Here is a 16,141-nt window from a genome sequence, read left to right on the forward strand (position 1 = left end):
GGGTTAGCTTTTAAATTCAGGAATCCGTGGTATGCTGAGTTATTTGCAGCTTCATGAAGACCCTGTCTCCCGTGAGAAATGTCGTGTAGATCTTCTGGCATGTACTAGCTTGTCATTTTAAGGAGAGTAGGATGAAAATGTAAAGGGATCAAAACACTTAAAAGTCTGACATCTTAAAAATTGATGGTAATGGCCAACAAAAAGACCACTTACTCTACTGTCACTCTGGGCAGAAAGACATGCATAGAATCACAAAATCAAAATATTTATTTTGTTCTTTTACATATGACACTGTTAAAACATTCCTACTACAGCAATACTACTCTCCAGGAGCTTACAATCTAAAACGGTCAACATTAATTGTAGACTCAGTGATTAAGGCATTATATCAAATGCAGACTTTGTATCTTTAGATGTATCTTCTGAAAGAAGCAGCTGGAGAGAGCAGGATCAAAATTAAAGGACATGAACATGTAACCCCTGCCCCCTCCCCTTCCAGCTCCTTATAAGAAACTCTGTGGCTAGATCCCAAGCCTAGAGCCTCAGTCTGAAATAGAATTCCAGACAGTCCTACCATAGAAGTAGTGAAGAAACCTTAATTTTTCATTTGCTGTTGGACACAGAGGATTCCCTGTTCGTGGACAACAAGGGGCTGAGTGTTCCTCCAACATAGACTGGAGACAGCACCTAAGATTCTGGGACTCTGCAGGTGGTACTCGTAGGCAGCCCTTTACTCAGCTTTTTATAGACATTCCTGCAGAACAACTTCTCAAAGCGTGCTTAAGGGGTTTTACAACTTCTGACGGGTATCTAGATCCACTGCACATCTATGTCCACTGCATCAGGAGGGCTAAGGAGATTAATAAACCAGATACATGGGATTAAAGACTGAAAAGACAGAAAGGGAAAGAAAAGCCAAAGAAATGGCGATACAGGCTTCTAAGAGATGTTGAACAGGGAAGGAAGAAAAGAAATTTGGATCCAGAAGGAACAAAGAAGTCAGGCACTAAACTGATGAACAGAGATACACAAATCAAAGTCAATGAGATCATTAACACAATCCAAGAGCTCAAGAAAGATGGAATTTAAGGTTTAAATTGTTTCTCCTTCACTAGCTTCTTCCTTTGGCAACCTAATCTAAGAATTGCTGGAATTCAGGTTTTACATGACACTCGATCTTGAATACCTGAAGACCTATCCCAAACTGATGTTTCTCTGTTGAGTTTCAAACTCACAGCACTTTGTCTTAACTGGCCTCGATTTTTCTTACCTTACTGATAAAGTCCTGTTTCTGAAAAGGATATTTTATAGCAGCTCATGCCAAGATTTCCAAAGAGCACCAGGGTCACTATTAAACATTGAGTCTTATTTTCTCATGGTTTTATTATTCCTTGGCTTCTGAGATAATAACAGGCTATTTACACCTTCCTGTTGGACTCTGTCGCTACCTGTCATTCACTCTACTCTTGCTAAATATCAGCATAAGTGGTTGGAATGAGAAAAAAGCACAAAACTCTAAATCTTGGTTCTTAGATTTTACCCTCGATCCAGGAAGCTGATAACCCTCTCTTGCCTTAAAGCCATGGAAGTACACATTCCTTGCTCTCCAATATTTAACTGGCACCCACAGAGAAAGTACAAACTTCAAAACCACAACAGAGACCAACAGAATAGTTGTGTTTTGTCTCCTCTGCCCTGAGGCACGATTGGAGTCTAGCACCAAGGAGGGCAGGATTTAACAGACTAGCACAGGAAGAGTCGCTTCATGCAGGTAGTTTGGACTGGGAACAAGACTGCAGTGTAACCTAACAACTGAACAGAATAAAAATCCAGTGTGGTTCTTCATTGAGAAAAAGAGGTTTTGGCCACATGTGATCTAATGAAACCCCAGAGAGTAACGAAGATGGTCATGTAGAAGATGAGGACCTGCTTGGTGTGGACATGGATGCTGGGGGCTGAGGAAAATCTGATGATCAGCAGACCATACCCTAAACCTCTCCAAAGAGAGGGCTGGGCTTTTGCCCTTCTGACCCATGACCAGCTGATTTTATACTGCAGCTCAAAGGTCTTCCTCAATCTTCAAGCTACTTCTAAGAAACCACAGACCTTTAAAAATAAAGACTAGTGATTTCATACATACTGATAAAAGTTACTTTGGCTATAGCCCTTGGGCACACATACACACAGCTGGAGCAGAATAGATGTTTCTGGAATGATTAAGTATTGACCAGCAGCATTTAGTACACGAGTTAAGCTTAGACATATCACCTACCACCAGCAGTTCAAAGTCCTGTGCCCAATACCAGGTAGCTCACCGCACCAGGTGACACTTCCTTAGTTTTAAAACAGAGATTTTCAAAGCGTGGTCCCCTGACCATCAGCAGAATCATCGCCTGGGAACTTGTTAGAAATGCCAATTTTGGGGCTCTGGGTTGAGGCCCAGAAGCTAGTGCTCTAACAAGCCCTTCGGGTGATTCCGATGCATGCTCAAGTTTGAAAACCACTGGTTTAGAGGCCAACATAAGAAAACAATAACGAAAGAAAATGATTCAAACTCTTGATTCATTCAGCTGTGACAATCCAAGGTACCAAGTCAAAGTATCAATGGTTTTATTTTAAAATATCTATTTCTATTTTCTCAAATTGATTGTCATCTTTTTTTTTTGATTGACAAGTTCATTCTAATCAAAATGTCAAGTAGGAACACAAGTTCATGAGCCAGCCACCTAAGAATGCACACTTCTGCATGCCCCAGCCCTGTGTTTAGTCTCAAACCACCCTTCTACACACTACAAAGATTCTGACGCAACACATCACAACTAGTGAAAGGCACAATGTATTTCACACTTATCGAATCCAAAGACTGGAACTCACTTTCAAGTGTTAAGTTTGGGTTCTGGGTTTAGTTGGGCCAGAATTTCCCTCAGCTTCCATCAATCCTAGCTGAATAGAATCTCCTTCCATCACCGACCCAGGAGAAACCCACCAAATTCACACACTGTCTGTTAACAAAATAAAAACACAGGACTAAAAAAGGAAGCAGGTGATCAAGTCTTGAATAGAAAGCTACCTGGCTTGGACAAGAACATGTAACTTGGATCTAAGATGATGAGGGAGGAGAGATTCTGAGGGAATCTCAGATCATTAGAAAAAACCCAGGGAGGTTATCACCTTAGCTCAGAGACTAAAAGATAAGCCTCTGTTGAGTAGGGGTGTGTGTGTGTGTGTGTGTGTATGTGTGTGAGAGAGAGAGAGAGAGAGAGAGAGGGAGAGAGAGAGAGAGAGAGAGAAAGGAAATAAGGAGCAAGAAGGGAAGATTGGAGTAGGAATCATGTCTTTCAGTCTTGAACTGCTTCCCACTGCAATCGATAAGGCCGCACCATGGAGTTGAACGCTAATGGCAATGCTCTGTGATGTCCACCACCACTGCCTTCTTCCAGCTGAAGAGAAAGTATCCTGTGCCAGCCCCCGCTGCTACTGCAATGCAGAGGTACCCGTTGTAGGTCATGAAGATGAGCATGAGGAAGTAGCTGATGACCACTTGGATGATATGCAGCACTGTCTGCAGGAGGTGGGGAAAGCTCAGCATCTGTTGCCTGGAGAACAAAGAGGAACATAGCAATCAGGGACCCTGAGCAGTGTCTGGGCAGCTCAAGAGAAAGGGGGACAGTTCTGGTCACGAGCTCAGCTTGAACTGGACTCCTCACAGCCATCCAGGCAACTCATGGCTTCTTTGTGTATGTATGTTGTGTACGGTCCCTGGAGTGAAACATGATAGGGCTGCTGGGTTAATAAGAATCGGCCAGATATAGTTCTATGTCTGCAGGAGGAGGAGAGGAAGGAGGACTAATTCCCTAACTTACCTCTACCATGGATCCCAAAACGGAAGCCCTAAACCCTCCCATACTTATTTGAACATTTTCAGGCCTTCCACCTTTGCAAAGTTCACATTCTAAAAAACAGAAATAGAATCAAGGGTTGGGTAGTATAGTACAAAGTATTTACAAGGGATCAGGAGGCGTGGCTATCCCCTCTGTCACTTACCAGCTCTGTCACCTTAGGTAAGTCACAACATGTTTGGGCCTCAATAATACTGCACTTGCTTGAAAGCAGCATATTGGTCTATAAGAGTCTTCAAGGACTCCAATTTATTTCAGTTTTGTTTTTTTTTTAACTTATTTTCAAAGACAGAGAGAGAGAGAGAGAGAGAGAGAGAGAGAGAGTGCGTGGGCATGCATGAGTACTGGAGAGGCATAGCCAGAGGGAGGGCCAGAATCTCAATCAGGCTCCACACCATCAGCACAGAGTCCGATGCAGGGTTCGAAGGCATGAACCGTGAGATCATGACCTGAGCTGAAATCAAGAGTTGGATGCTTAACCTATGGAGTCACGCAGGTACCCCTCCGATTTAGTTTTTAAGACCTACATTTCTATTAAAACTCAAAAATCTCGAAAGGCATTTGCCAATCTGTGGGGAAAAACCAGCAGTAATCTAAATACTTTCTTTGACGGAATACAGGTTTTCTATATAGTCTTACACTGTAAACCAAATGAGACTAGAGCTGGGTAGATATAGAATCACCAGTAACTCAAGAAGAGGGCTATTGCTAATAAAAGAGCTGCTTTGCTGCTTAACTAATCCAGCTCTCCAGAACTTCCCTCTGGATCTGTTCAGTCTTCTTACCCAACAGTTTTGTGTGTCTCCATAAGGATGGTTCCATTTGGTCCTGGGACAGGCATGGAATTGTAGCGGATGCTGACTTGTGACTTACGCAGTAGGCTCTCTCGGGCTATCTTGAGTCCTTCATAGAACATTGCTAGTAAAAACACTGCCACGAAAGCTCCCGCCATTTCTAAGTAGGGAAGGAAAAGATGGTGGTATGGTCAAACGTGCAAAATCACCAGGTGGTATGCTGTCCAAGCTAGAGACACAACATAAAAAAGGGCTCCTTTCAGTGTCTGAACACATTACATTGTTACCTCTCTACTGCGCAGATAGAAGAGAATAGCAAAGACGGTGTGACGGTGTTAGTGAAAACCATTGCCTCCACTGAAGAACATACTCATTTTCTGATTATGATACAAAAAAATCATCTGAACAACAATAACCTTTAGGTCTGGCTGCTTGATGTCATAAATTTGCTGAACCACACAACATAGAGTATGCAAAAGGGGAATAAAACAACATTGTAAAGTGCTATTTCCTTGAGCAAAGAGAAAAAAAGAGACCTAAATCAAGAAACAGACTCTTCAGGTGGCTGGGTGGCTCAGTAAGTTAAGTGTCTAACTCTTACTTTTGACTCAGGTCATGATATTGTAGTTCATGAGTTCAAGCCCCGTGTTGGTTGGACTCTGCACCGAGTGGACCCTGCTTGGGATTCTCTCTCTCTCTCTCTCTCTCTCTCTCTCTCTCTCTCTGCACCGAGTGGAGCCTGCTTGGGATTCTCTCTCTCTCTCTCTCTCTCTCTCTCTCTCTCTCTCTCTGTCTCTCTCTCTCTCCTCTCTCTTTGTCTGCCCCTCCTCCACCTGCATGTGCTCTCTCTCCCCTGGCTCTCAAAATAAATCAAATAACTTAAAAAAAAAAAAACATTGTAAAACAAATATTTTTAATGTTTATTTATTTTTGAGATGGGGGAGCGGGGAGGGGACGTGGGGGAGGGCAACGAGAAGAGGACAGGGGATCTGAAGTGGGCTCAGCTCTGTGCTAACAATAGAGAGGCTGATGTGGGGCTGAGCCGAAGTCAGATACTTAACTAACTGAGCCACCCAGGCACCCGAAAACAGACTCAACTATAGAGAACAAGCTGATGGTTACTAGAGGGGAGGGGGTTGAAGGGGGGATGGGTGAAAAAGGTGATGGGGATTATGGAATACACTTGTGATGAGCACAGGGTGTTGTATGGAACTGCTGAATCATTGTATTGTACATCTGAAACTAATATAAGACTGTACGTTAAGTAACTAGAATTTTAAAAACTTAAAAACAAAGTGCTATTTCTTTCTTCTAAAGTTTATTTATTTTGAGAGAGAGAGAAAGAGAGAGAGAGAGAGAGAGAGAGAGAGAGAGCACAAATGGGGGAGGGACAGAGAGAGAGAATCCCAAGCAGGCTCTGCACTGACAGTGCAGAGCCCAACGCGGGGCTCAAAGTCACTAACTGTGAGATCATGACCTGAGCCAAAATCAAGAGATGGCACTTAACTGACTGAGACACCCAGGAACCCCAATAAAGTGCTATTTCTTGAATAAATATTTTAGTTCTAAGTCTTTCACATTGTTAATAATCATACGAATATACTCAAACTCCAGATTTAACACACGACTTGAACTAAATGCTTCCCCTTTTCTCCAAATTGATTTTGTGGCTCCAAAGATATACCTTCTGAAAGCAGTTCAACTGATGATTGAGCTTGAGCAATTTGAATTTAAGGCATACCCACTTAACATTACAGACACACAGAAATGGGTGTTATCTGCAAAGTAGGAATGACCCTAAGATGAGCCATGCCAAGAATCAGGAACGATGTAGACCAGTTTGCTATGCTAGAAAGAGCACAGGAGTAGGGAGGTCTAGAAAGTCTAGATCCCTGTCCTATCTCTGACATACTAATGCTATGTGATTTAGGGCCAATCATTTCAGCATTTGACCCTTAATGTATCTATCCATATAAAATTGAAGGACTATACGATCAATAGTTTTCTACCTAGGGTTATTTTGTGGTTTATGCAAAATGCTTATGTCATTTTTCTAAATGTTTATTTTTGAGGGGGCAGGGAGAGAGAGAGAGAGAGAGAGAGAGAGAGAGAGAGACGCAGACAGAGAATCTGAAGCAGGCTCCATACTATCAGCGCAAAGCCCAATGTGGGGCTTGAACCCACAAACTGTGAGATCATGACCTGAGCTGAAGTCAGATGCTCAACCGACTGAGCCACCCAGGCACCCCCTTATGTCATTTTACCTTGACTATAGACTTTCGTCCAGGATCAATAACTTATCAAATAAGGAAGCACTCTAGAAAAGGATGAAAGGAAATGGATTGCAAAAAGATTCCTATCTGGTATCTAAATAATTATTTTTCAGAAACTCTTAAACATGTTATTTAAGGAAGGTTTACTGTAGGACCAAAATAAGCATTGTGTATCCTTACCTTCTAGGCAGTTAATAGGAAGATGATCATGTATCATAACCATAACCATTCAGTAATTATGGCAGAAAAAGCTGCTGGGTTTCTAGATTCTTTGTCACTGCCTCTCCTGTGTCATTCTCGAATACCACCTGATGATGAAGGTTTACTCACCTCCAGCTGTATTGATCACCAAACCAGAAAATAACAGTTCCACATTCTTAAAGCCAAAGTAGAAGGTCATAGACTGCCAGAAAACCAAAACAAGTCAATTAGAGATTTCAGGTAAAGAAGCTTAGAGCATTTGAAAGTATCAGTTCTGGATTGTAAGAGACTTTCACTGAAGTGGGAGGCTCTCTACTTCATTTTAGCACAATCACCATAGACACACTCTACAAGTATTCTTCCTTGTCCCCACCACCACCTTCTCTCTCTCTTTCTAATTTTAATTCCAGTGTAGTCAACAGACGGTGTTATATTAGTTTCAGATACACAATATAGTGACTCAACAATTCTACACATTACTCAGCGCTCATCGTGATAAATGCACTGTCCTTTTCTCTTTTCCACACAAAGCAGAACTTAATTCAGAAAAGGGTCAATTTTGAATGGAAGGAATACACAAGAGCCCCAGAAATCCTGGTGCTGGTGTGGCTCTGAAATTAACCTGCCACGTGATCTTGGGCAAATCACTGGTCTTGTCTGAGTCCGTCTCAGCTTTTCCTCATCAGTAAACTGATCTTTAAAGATGATAACTTGCCAGTCTATTACCCAAGTGGGCGTAAAAGGGCCGCCTCTCCTGAGGTACTCACCATCATCATACCGTCCATTCCCCCGCCATGAGAGTGGTGGGCCGAAGTAGTCGGGTGGTGGTGGTGGTGAGGAGGCGCCGTTGTACTGTTGTCAGCCATATGGCTTGTGCCCGTATGGTGGGAATGGTCCACGATTGCAGGAAAAGTTGAGACTCGGCAGAAGATTCTTTAAAGAAAAAGAATTATATATACTGACTTCATGATATAAAATCTTGATTATCTTTCAAATTTTGTTATTTTTATACACCTCATTTTTTAAATGTTTGTTTATTTTGAAAGAGAGAGAGAGAGAGAGAGAGAGAGAGAGAGAACGAGTCGGGGGAGGGGCAGAGACAGAGGGAGACACAGGATTTGAAGCAGGCTCCAGGCTCTGAGCTGTCAGCACAGAGGCAGATGTGGGGCTTGAACCCTCAAACTGTAAGATCATGACCTGAGCCGAAGTTGGACGCTTAACGGACTGAGCCGCCCAGGTGCCCCTAAAATCTTGATTCTTGATAACTATTTGTTTATGTGGGATTTCATCCAATAGAGATTACCTTTGAGGACTGGTGCACGAGGGATTTGCGCCTAGGGTTTCAGAAACTTAACCCTTACTCTGCAGAATTGTTCTTTTGATAGGTATGTTCAAAGTACATCTAAATTTAAACATAAAAAGAAAAGTAGTTTCTTTGGGTTGCAAGAAACAATTTGTATAATGGACAGATTGATGTCATTAATGAAATTTAACTTCTCTAAGGCTTTCTAACCATAAATGTCAGTAGATTAAAAAAAAAAAAAGTACTTCAAATAATTCACCTAATTGGATGGCCTGTGTTTTATCAAGATATTAAGAATGCATTTTCACGTATAGGACAACCAGCCTTCAGCTAATTTAAACTTGAAGAAAAGGTCTATTGCTGCCTTAGGCAAGCAATGTGCTCAGAAGATACAATTTCAATCTTAGCTGAGCATTAGAGCTAAGAACACTGAAAACAGTGTATAAATTGAATATTCTATATTAAATTAAGTCCAGACGACTAGATATTCAGCCTTGTGTCTTTACTGTCACATTACTGGTTTACTGCAAAAGTCCACCTGGGACATAAACCAAGGAGCAAAAACTCCTGTAGCTGGGGTGGGGGTAGAGAGTGGGAAGCTGAGAGTGAGGTGTTGGTGGATTCTCTTTATGTGTCCCTCAACTCGAGTCTGTGGAGGAAGAGCGTGCTTTAGAAATTCCTCAGCCTGAGTGTGCCTCTCATTCAATCAATCAATATTTATCAAGCTCCTACTATGTGCCAAACTCTGAGCTAAGTGCTAGTGATTCTGTGAATAAGACAAACGAGCTACCTCATGGAGAGAGAAATGACAAAGTAAACAGAACAATTTCATGGTGTGATTAGTGCTGTGAAGGAAATAGGGTAATATGGCAGCATTACTAGGAGGTGGAAAAAGGCATATCTTAGACGAGGAAATCTTTTTAGATTCAGGGAGTTATGTATGTCTAACTTAAAAGCACAAATATTCAGTCACCTATTTTCCCCTCTTCAAACTCCCGTCTCATGATTCTATGATAGCAAGCTTAAGAAACAGGCTTGTATTTCCAGCAAAAGACGAGGCAAAGTATCAGTAAGGGGTAATCAAAGTTCAACTCTGAATTTAAGTAATTTTCATGCCAGACACTATATTATTTCATAATTATAGAGCTTGACAATCTGGTATTATTAATACCATGGACATAAAGGACATCTGTAACAGGCTCTTTGTCCATAAAATTTTTACAGCACAGAGTAAAAACAGAATGCACACAAAAATAATCAACACGACAGCACCCGGAAAATTTCAGTGATGGGAGAAATGTAAGTGGGCAGCAGTTTTCGGATAAAAGAATCACGGTAGAAGGGAGAGAGCATTGGTATCCGAGTGATGACAGATTATAGTTTTTGAGCCGAGCAAGTGCAGCGAAGCAAGCATGAGAAGACTTTTGCCAGCCAGAAAGACTGAGAACACATCCTCATAAAGAGACTCAAGTACAAGTCACGGTTTGTCTCTTCCAAGAAGAGTTTGAAAAGTGATTATAACAAAAGAAAACCATAAAGGATAACTTCATTTCACATTATCAACCCGAATCCTGGCCACTGATTCAGTGATTATTTGCAGTGTCTTCTGGTGTAAAAGACTGAGGGAAATAAGATACAGAGATGAACCAGACATACAGTCTTTCTCCAAGGAGCCTCAATGCTAAAAGCTAAACAGGGAAACCGAACTGTTTTAATTTTTCATTTTGGGCCTAAGAAGACATGTAAAGAGCAGTTTAAAAAGCAAGATCTTAGCACCACAAACTAAAGATTTGCACCCTTGAAATCCTTGATGAACGTTCACATATTCTTCCCATTAACATTTTAAGACCCACAGGTTCTACTTGTTTAGGTACCTCATTATAGTTAGAGACACCTGCTCAATGAAGACCTATCATCAAATCTCTTCAGCATATCACTGGCCCGATAATTCATCTGTCCAAATCTAAAGAACACCTTTCAAAGTATGCACCTGTTTTAAATGTCATCTTTGTAGGATAAATTTCACTTTCAAACATACTAGGAAATAGAGCAGGAATAGAGTCTATTTTCTTTCATTGTGAGTGGACAATAGATTTCTTGTAATGGAATCCTATGCAAGGCTTGCCCCATAGTGTATGAATAGGAAGGTACAAATCTGGTGGATTAATGTATATACATACACTGCAGACGCAAACTCAAACCAATCCTGGGCTCAGTACAAGTCTGTTCCAGCAAAAATGCCATGGGAATATATATATATATATCTTAGAAATTGATTATTAAAGCATAAAAAATAAAAGCAATTATATTCTTTTCTCTTCCTACTTGACTTTTCAGTGCTGTGTCCTATGTGTTTGGATAATTCATCTTCTATAGCAATCAAACACATCTAACCCCTTCTCTTCAGAAGAGAAATTCTACTTACAGGAGGTAAACTGGCAGTTGGTTAGTGTAAGTCTGTTTCTTTCAATAGCTTTAATCTAAGAAGATCCAAGCTCAGCTTCTTCCAGAATAAAAAAGGGTACTGAATTGAGAATAAATCAAAGAACAGTGGCACAGCAATATCATTTGCTGTTTCAATTTGTAATCTGAAAAAAATGGTTTAATCATGAGTTGTGCTCTTTTGTCTTTGGTTTATTCAAGCTTCTCTCAACTCCACAGCCAACTTGAATTACTTGCTGCTGTCCAAGAACTTTTTTCTCTAATATAGCTCCACCTCACTGTCTCCAAGAACTAGGTTCAAGGTCTACAAAGTAGCTATAGTTCTTTTATGCAATTTTCTTGATTTGTAAAAATCTCTATCATTCACTTCTCTTCTTATCTTTATCCTTCTACTTCATCAAATTTACAAATTATTTATAAAGAATACCAACCAAAAAAAAAAAAATAATCTGAATATATCACTCAAGGATAAAACTGAAAAAAAAAAAAAAAATCTGAGTATTCCTAGCTTTCAATCCACAATAAAATCCATCTCCAATATTTATTTACCAAGCTGAGTGTATAGCTAGATGAAAAAATTAGGAATATAGTACTTCTGTTTATTTTGCAATTCAGGTCAACTAGTTTTCTCTAACAGAGTTCACGAGGGACCCGTGCTGGAGAAGCACCTTCACTTTAGATAACAGAGTGATGAGCTCAACTACACAGCTGGAAACATAGTCAAAGAATTTTGAAGGTGCTCTGGTTGTACAACCTGGGAGACTCACTCACCCTCTCTGGAGCTGGTTCCTGGCCACTAGAACGTGGAGGGCTACTGGGAGGGTGACATGAGATAAAAGGCTTAAAGCATCTAGCAGAGTGCCTGACAAGTGGTAGTGTTATCATTCCATGGAATATGAGGAGATAAAAGACGTTAGGTCCGGAAAATCCAATGGATAAACTTTGTGGGAGAAGACACAACCAAAATATTATGCTTGCTTTTCTCCTACAAAGTATTCTAGCCAAGACCACATTCAAGGCCCTTTCTGCTTATCCTGTCTCCTAACCGAGAACACAAAGTGGCTCTCGACACTCATGTGTGTCGTTCAGAATTGCTCTGGTTTGAAATAGTTCCTTCTAGCATAGACAAGTCCCTGGATCTTTCAGGAAATACAAGAGAAAGGTTTAGGATCTGACTACAGAAATCAATCAATCAATCAATCAACCAATCAACCAAGGAAGCAAGCAAGCAAGCATAAGCTTCTACAGAACTTAGTTCATACAGAGTATAAGAAGTTTATTTCTCAGAAGGCTTTACACTATTCACTTTCTATCTTATCTTCAGTTGTATACTTGAAGTCAGCTATATGCCAACTTGTTTGTATTGCCCTGAATACTATCAGATGTGGAAAATGAGATGGCACATTCTATGCTGAATGCCACATAGCTTTGTATTTTGTTCTGTCTTTCCCTTTCCCCCACTTAGTAAGTATTGTGCAGCATTTACACAAATAGGTTCTAGAACATCCCTGTATTCAAGGGTCTAATTATTTCTCAGTCTACTTCTGAGGATCATCAAAAAAGAAGTTTTCTCTATTCCTCTCAAAACAGGCACACTGTAAAGCACCGAGAGGGCCAGATTCTTTGCAAAGTCTAGCATCTTCAGCAAAATAAACATGAGTTTATGAACAGAAGTTGGGAAATTAGCAAGAAGGCTAAATTCTGATGCCCATTCTGAGTCTTAGCGTTGACTTTCCTTTTAATGGATTTATTCTAAACCTCAAATTCTTTTTTATTTTCCTGGTACTGTACAATGATGGATAAGAAACAATAATCATAGGGACTATGGAGATCAGACCCCACAAAAAGACTACACAGAAGTAGTCAGACATCTGCCACATGGTCCCTTTTCTCCAGCTCAGACATAGTCTGGAACCTTAGACAATTGTTTGAGACTGCCTACAGTGTTTCCTGATAAAGAAAATAAGGAAGAGAGTTTTTATTTTTAAAATGATAAAGGTCATGTTCCTCTTTAGATGTGTAAAACCATAAAACAAAGACAAATCTATCTAGTTGCTCTTCTGCTTTCTGCAGTCATTATTTTTATTGAGGACTTCTAAGCTTTCGGCAAGCACAGATAGGGAAAATTCAAGGTCACAGACACTATGCTACCATAAACAGGGATTCATGCTTATGGACTATGTTCTCATGATCAAGCAATCCTGCCTTTTGATGACCTGTACGGGGTCAGCAGATATTCTGAGAAATGGCTCTGGCCTTGTTTCAAGTGCCCCTATAGGTGAACTTCAAAATTCTCTTGATGACTGTAATTCCACACTATGTTGTCCTTTGGGGAGGGAGGCCTTTAAGGAGACGCAGAGGTAAAGGAGAGATATAATGCAATAACAAAATAGGGTCTAGGTGTACCTCCATCACATGGCATTCCAGCCCAATATACTAGAGTTTTGTTTTGTTTTTTAAGCTTATTTATTTTTGAGAGAGAGTGCACACGTATGCGCGCTTATGAGCGGAGGATGGGCAGAGAGAATCCCAAGTAGGTTTGGGGCCCTTTCTTACAAACTGTGAAATCCTGACCTGAGCTAAAATAAGAGCCAGATGCTTAACCAACTGCACCACCGAGGCACCCCTACTAGGGTTGTTTTGAGAAAAAGTAGTAGCTCCCAGTAAATAGGAGGGGGAAATATAATGATGAACACATAGGGGAAGACCCTTCCCCTTGAAGGCTATATTGTTGTTCCATTCATCCCTCGGCCCTGGCCTCATTCTGATACCCCAAACTGACTGGCAGAAATATTGGTCATAATTGTATGACCACAATAACCACATAACCCACCTAACGCTTTGGATATTTTAGCTGCCTCTCCTTGGCCTGTGTCCTTCTTGAGGACACTGAATTTTACCAATTTTATTTATAAAAGGCTTGAGTAAATCGTAGGTTTACACAGGTTCTCAGCCAGTACTGGCAAAAACTTATGAAGTTCTGCCACATCAATGTGCTAAATACAGTTAAGTAAAATTATGCAGTAGAGGTAGAGAGAAAATAGGTCAGGTCAATAAGAAAAAAAAAAAAGTAAAAGCCCCTAAAATCACAGACACACACATAGAGCTGTCCCCAGATCAACTCTGACAGGTGATGGGACATGATAGTGATGAGGGAAGGGAGCTTGGGGCAAGCTGAGGGCAAAATACAGGCTGGCACCCCATGCCCCTGCCACCCTGCCGGTGGAATATGTGTGATATTCCTCAGACACTCCCAGCTACCCAAGAACAAAGGAAAGGGGTTTAAGTGCTTGCCATGGTAATATGGGAAACGAAGGCAAATGAAAAATTAAATTCCCTTATTGCCTACAGCCATTGACAAGTCCTCGAACCAGCAGAGTGACCTTGACCTCCCTCTAGGATCTCAGCTGCCTCAAGGATAACACTTTGCTAGGGGCAAAAGAGAACCTTGGCTTAACATTGTCCCAACTTCACCGATCCTATAAATCCTATAAGTCGATCCTATAAGTCCTATAAGTCGACTTCCTTTATCTCAACTGCCCCAGGATATATGCTGGCAATCATACTCCAAGTTTACGCCAACACCCGCCCGCCCCCCCACCCTTAATATGCATCCGAAGGGTCTCATGACTGAGGTTTTATTAAATGGTAATAAATGGTGTTTACCTAGCAACAGCTAGCCCCTCAAGGTCCTGGAAACCTTGCTTCCAAAATTCCTTAGCGACTTCCTATATCCCTGATCCTCTCCCAACCTGAGGGTATACAATGAGTTACCTCTCACAACCCCAATGCAGCTCTTCCTGACCATGGGTCCTGTCCCCATGCTTTAATAAAATCACCTTTTTGCACCAAAGTCTTCAGGAATTATTTCTTGACCATAGGCTCTGGACCACCCAACCATCAACCCCAAACTTCATCAACAGGGCACTTGCTACGACTAAAGGTTTATCAATGGTCAGAACTCAGGAGTATAACTGCCAAAAACCCACCACTAACACTACTACTACCAATACAAAAACACTTAGATTTTTATCCTTTTAAAAATTCTTCAATGAAACAAAGGCTACTGTTGTCTCTTCTAACTTTTTGCCTTTGTTGATAATAAAAATAACTCCAAGCGATCATCTACAACAAATTCTCACTTTCTTTTCTTCATGGCAATGGCTAGGCTGATCTGATAGAACTGGCAAAGAATTCATGTAGTGATTGTTTGCTAATTTCAGTATTATTTTCTTTTTCTTCACCATCTAGCATAGTGAGGTCTACTACTTTGCACCATTCCCTGAAAGCGCTTTTCATGGAAAGAAACCAAACTAAGCAGTTTACATACCCAATAACAGCAGAGTCTATGTGGCTGAATTACTCATATATCAGACTGATGGGCTTCACCAAAGGTAACTGCCAGAGTCATAAAGGGGAAAACTCCTTCAAACAATTACATTTAAAACTTAAAGAGCCTTCATTTATGAGTAGCCAGTGATCTAGGCAAACAAGAAATGTGGCGTGGACTGACAAGTTTTTAGAAAAATAAAAGAGGAGCTAGGAATTAGTTAGAGTAGCTCTTTACTGAGAAGTTCCTATGTTAATAAAAAAGACTAAGAATATCTATGTTAATAGAAAGGACGATAACTCAGCTGTCCTGAAAATCTCATTCTAACTATCCACAGAAAACACAAGATAGCAGACTCTGATTCTATCTCATTCTAACCATCCACAGAAAAGACAGCAAGACTTGTAATCTGATTCTAATCAAAGCAAGACGAGCACTTTGTTTCCAGATACTGGTTCAAGGTCACCCTTTTCTATCATAAATTTCATCCTCCCACATCTCCGGTCCACCTTATTAAGCTGCTCAGGCTCAGCAAGGTAGATAAGAAACTGGCTGGGGCAGGACAGATCCTGGAGGAACTGATCACATGGAAACCTTTACTGGCAGAGAGGGCTATCATTTTCAACAGAAAGCACACTAAAGACAAACTTAATTTTTAAAATACTCATTGTCCCATTTCTAGATCACCTAAACCTTGTGGGCAAACCTGAATGAACCAGGCTATTACCATGTAAGCAACAAAATATAAAGGCAAGAGAACAAGTTTAAATGTGAAAGGGATGCAGGTGATAAACACTATATTGGGCAAGCAATTTTATATTTTATAGCTTCATTTTCCGTAACTGTATAAACACTGAATTATATGATTAATCAAACTTCACCCAGAGCTAAAACTTAAT

At 40.7% G+C, this 16,141-nt stretch overlaps 1 protein-coding gene across 1 annotated transcript in view; it reads right to left on the reverse strand.

Moving 5' to 3' along the window:
• Positions 1–249: 249 nt before the first annotated feature.
• Positions 250–16,141, reverse strand: part of SLC31A1 (solute carrier family 31 member 1) — a 41,674-nt gene continuing 25,782 nt past the window's right edge. The window contains exons 2-5 of the mRNA XM_047829755.1: positions 7,935–8,100; positions 7,297–7,369; positions 4,685–4,853; positions 250–3,596 (exon numbers count right to left, since the gene is read on the reverse strand). Of these exons, the coding sequence (XP_047685711.1) occupies positions 3,395–3,596; positions 4,685–4,853; positions 7,297–7,369; positions 7,935–8,033 (543 nt within the window). The 5' untranslated portion in view covers positions 8,034–8,100 and the 3' untranslated portion in view covers positions 250–3,394. The remainder of the gene's footprint in view (positions 3,597–4,684; positions 4,854–7,296; positions 7,370–7,934; positions 8,101–16,141) is intronic.

The sequence above is a fragment of the Prionailurus viverrinus genome, chromosome D4, assembly GCF_022837055.1.
Source record: "Prionailurus viverrinus isolate Anna chromosome D4, UM_Priviv_1.0, whole genome shotgun sequence".
In the NCBI taxonomy this organism is placed as follows: Eukaryota; Metazoa; Chordata; class Mammalia; order Carnivora; family Felidae; genus Prionailurus; species Prionailurus viverrinus.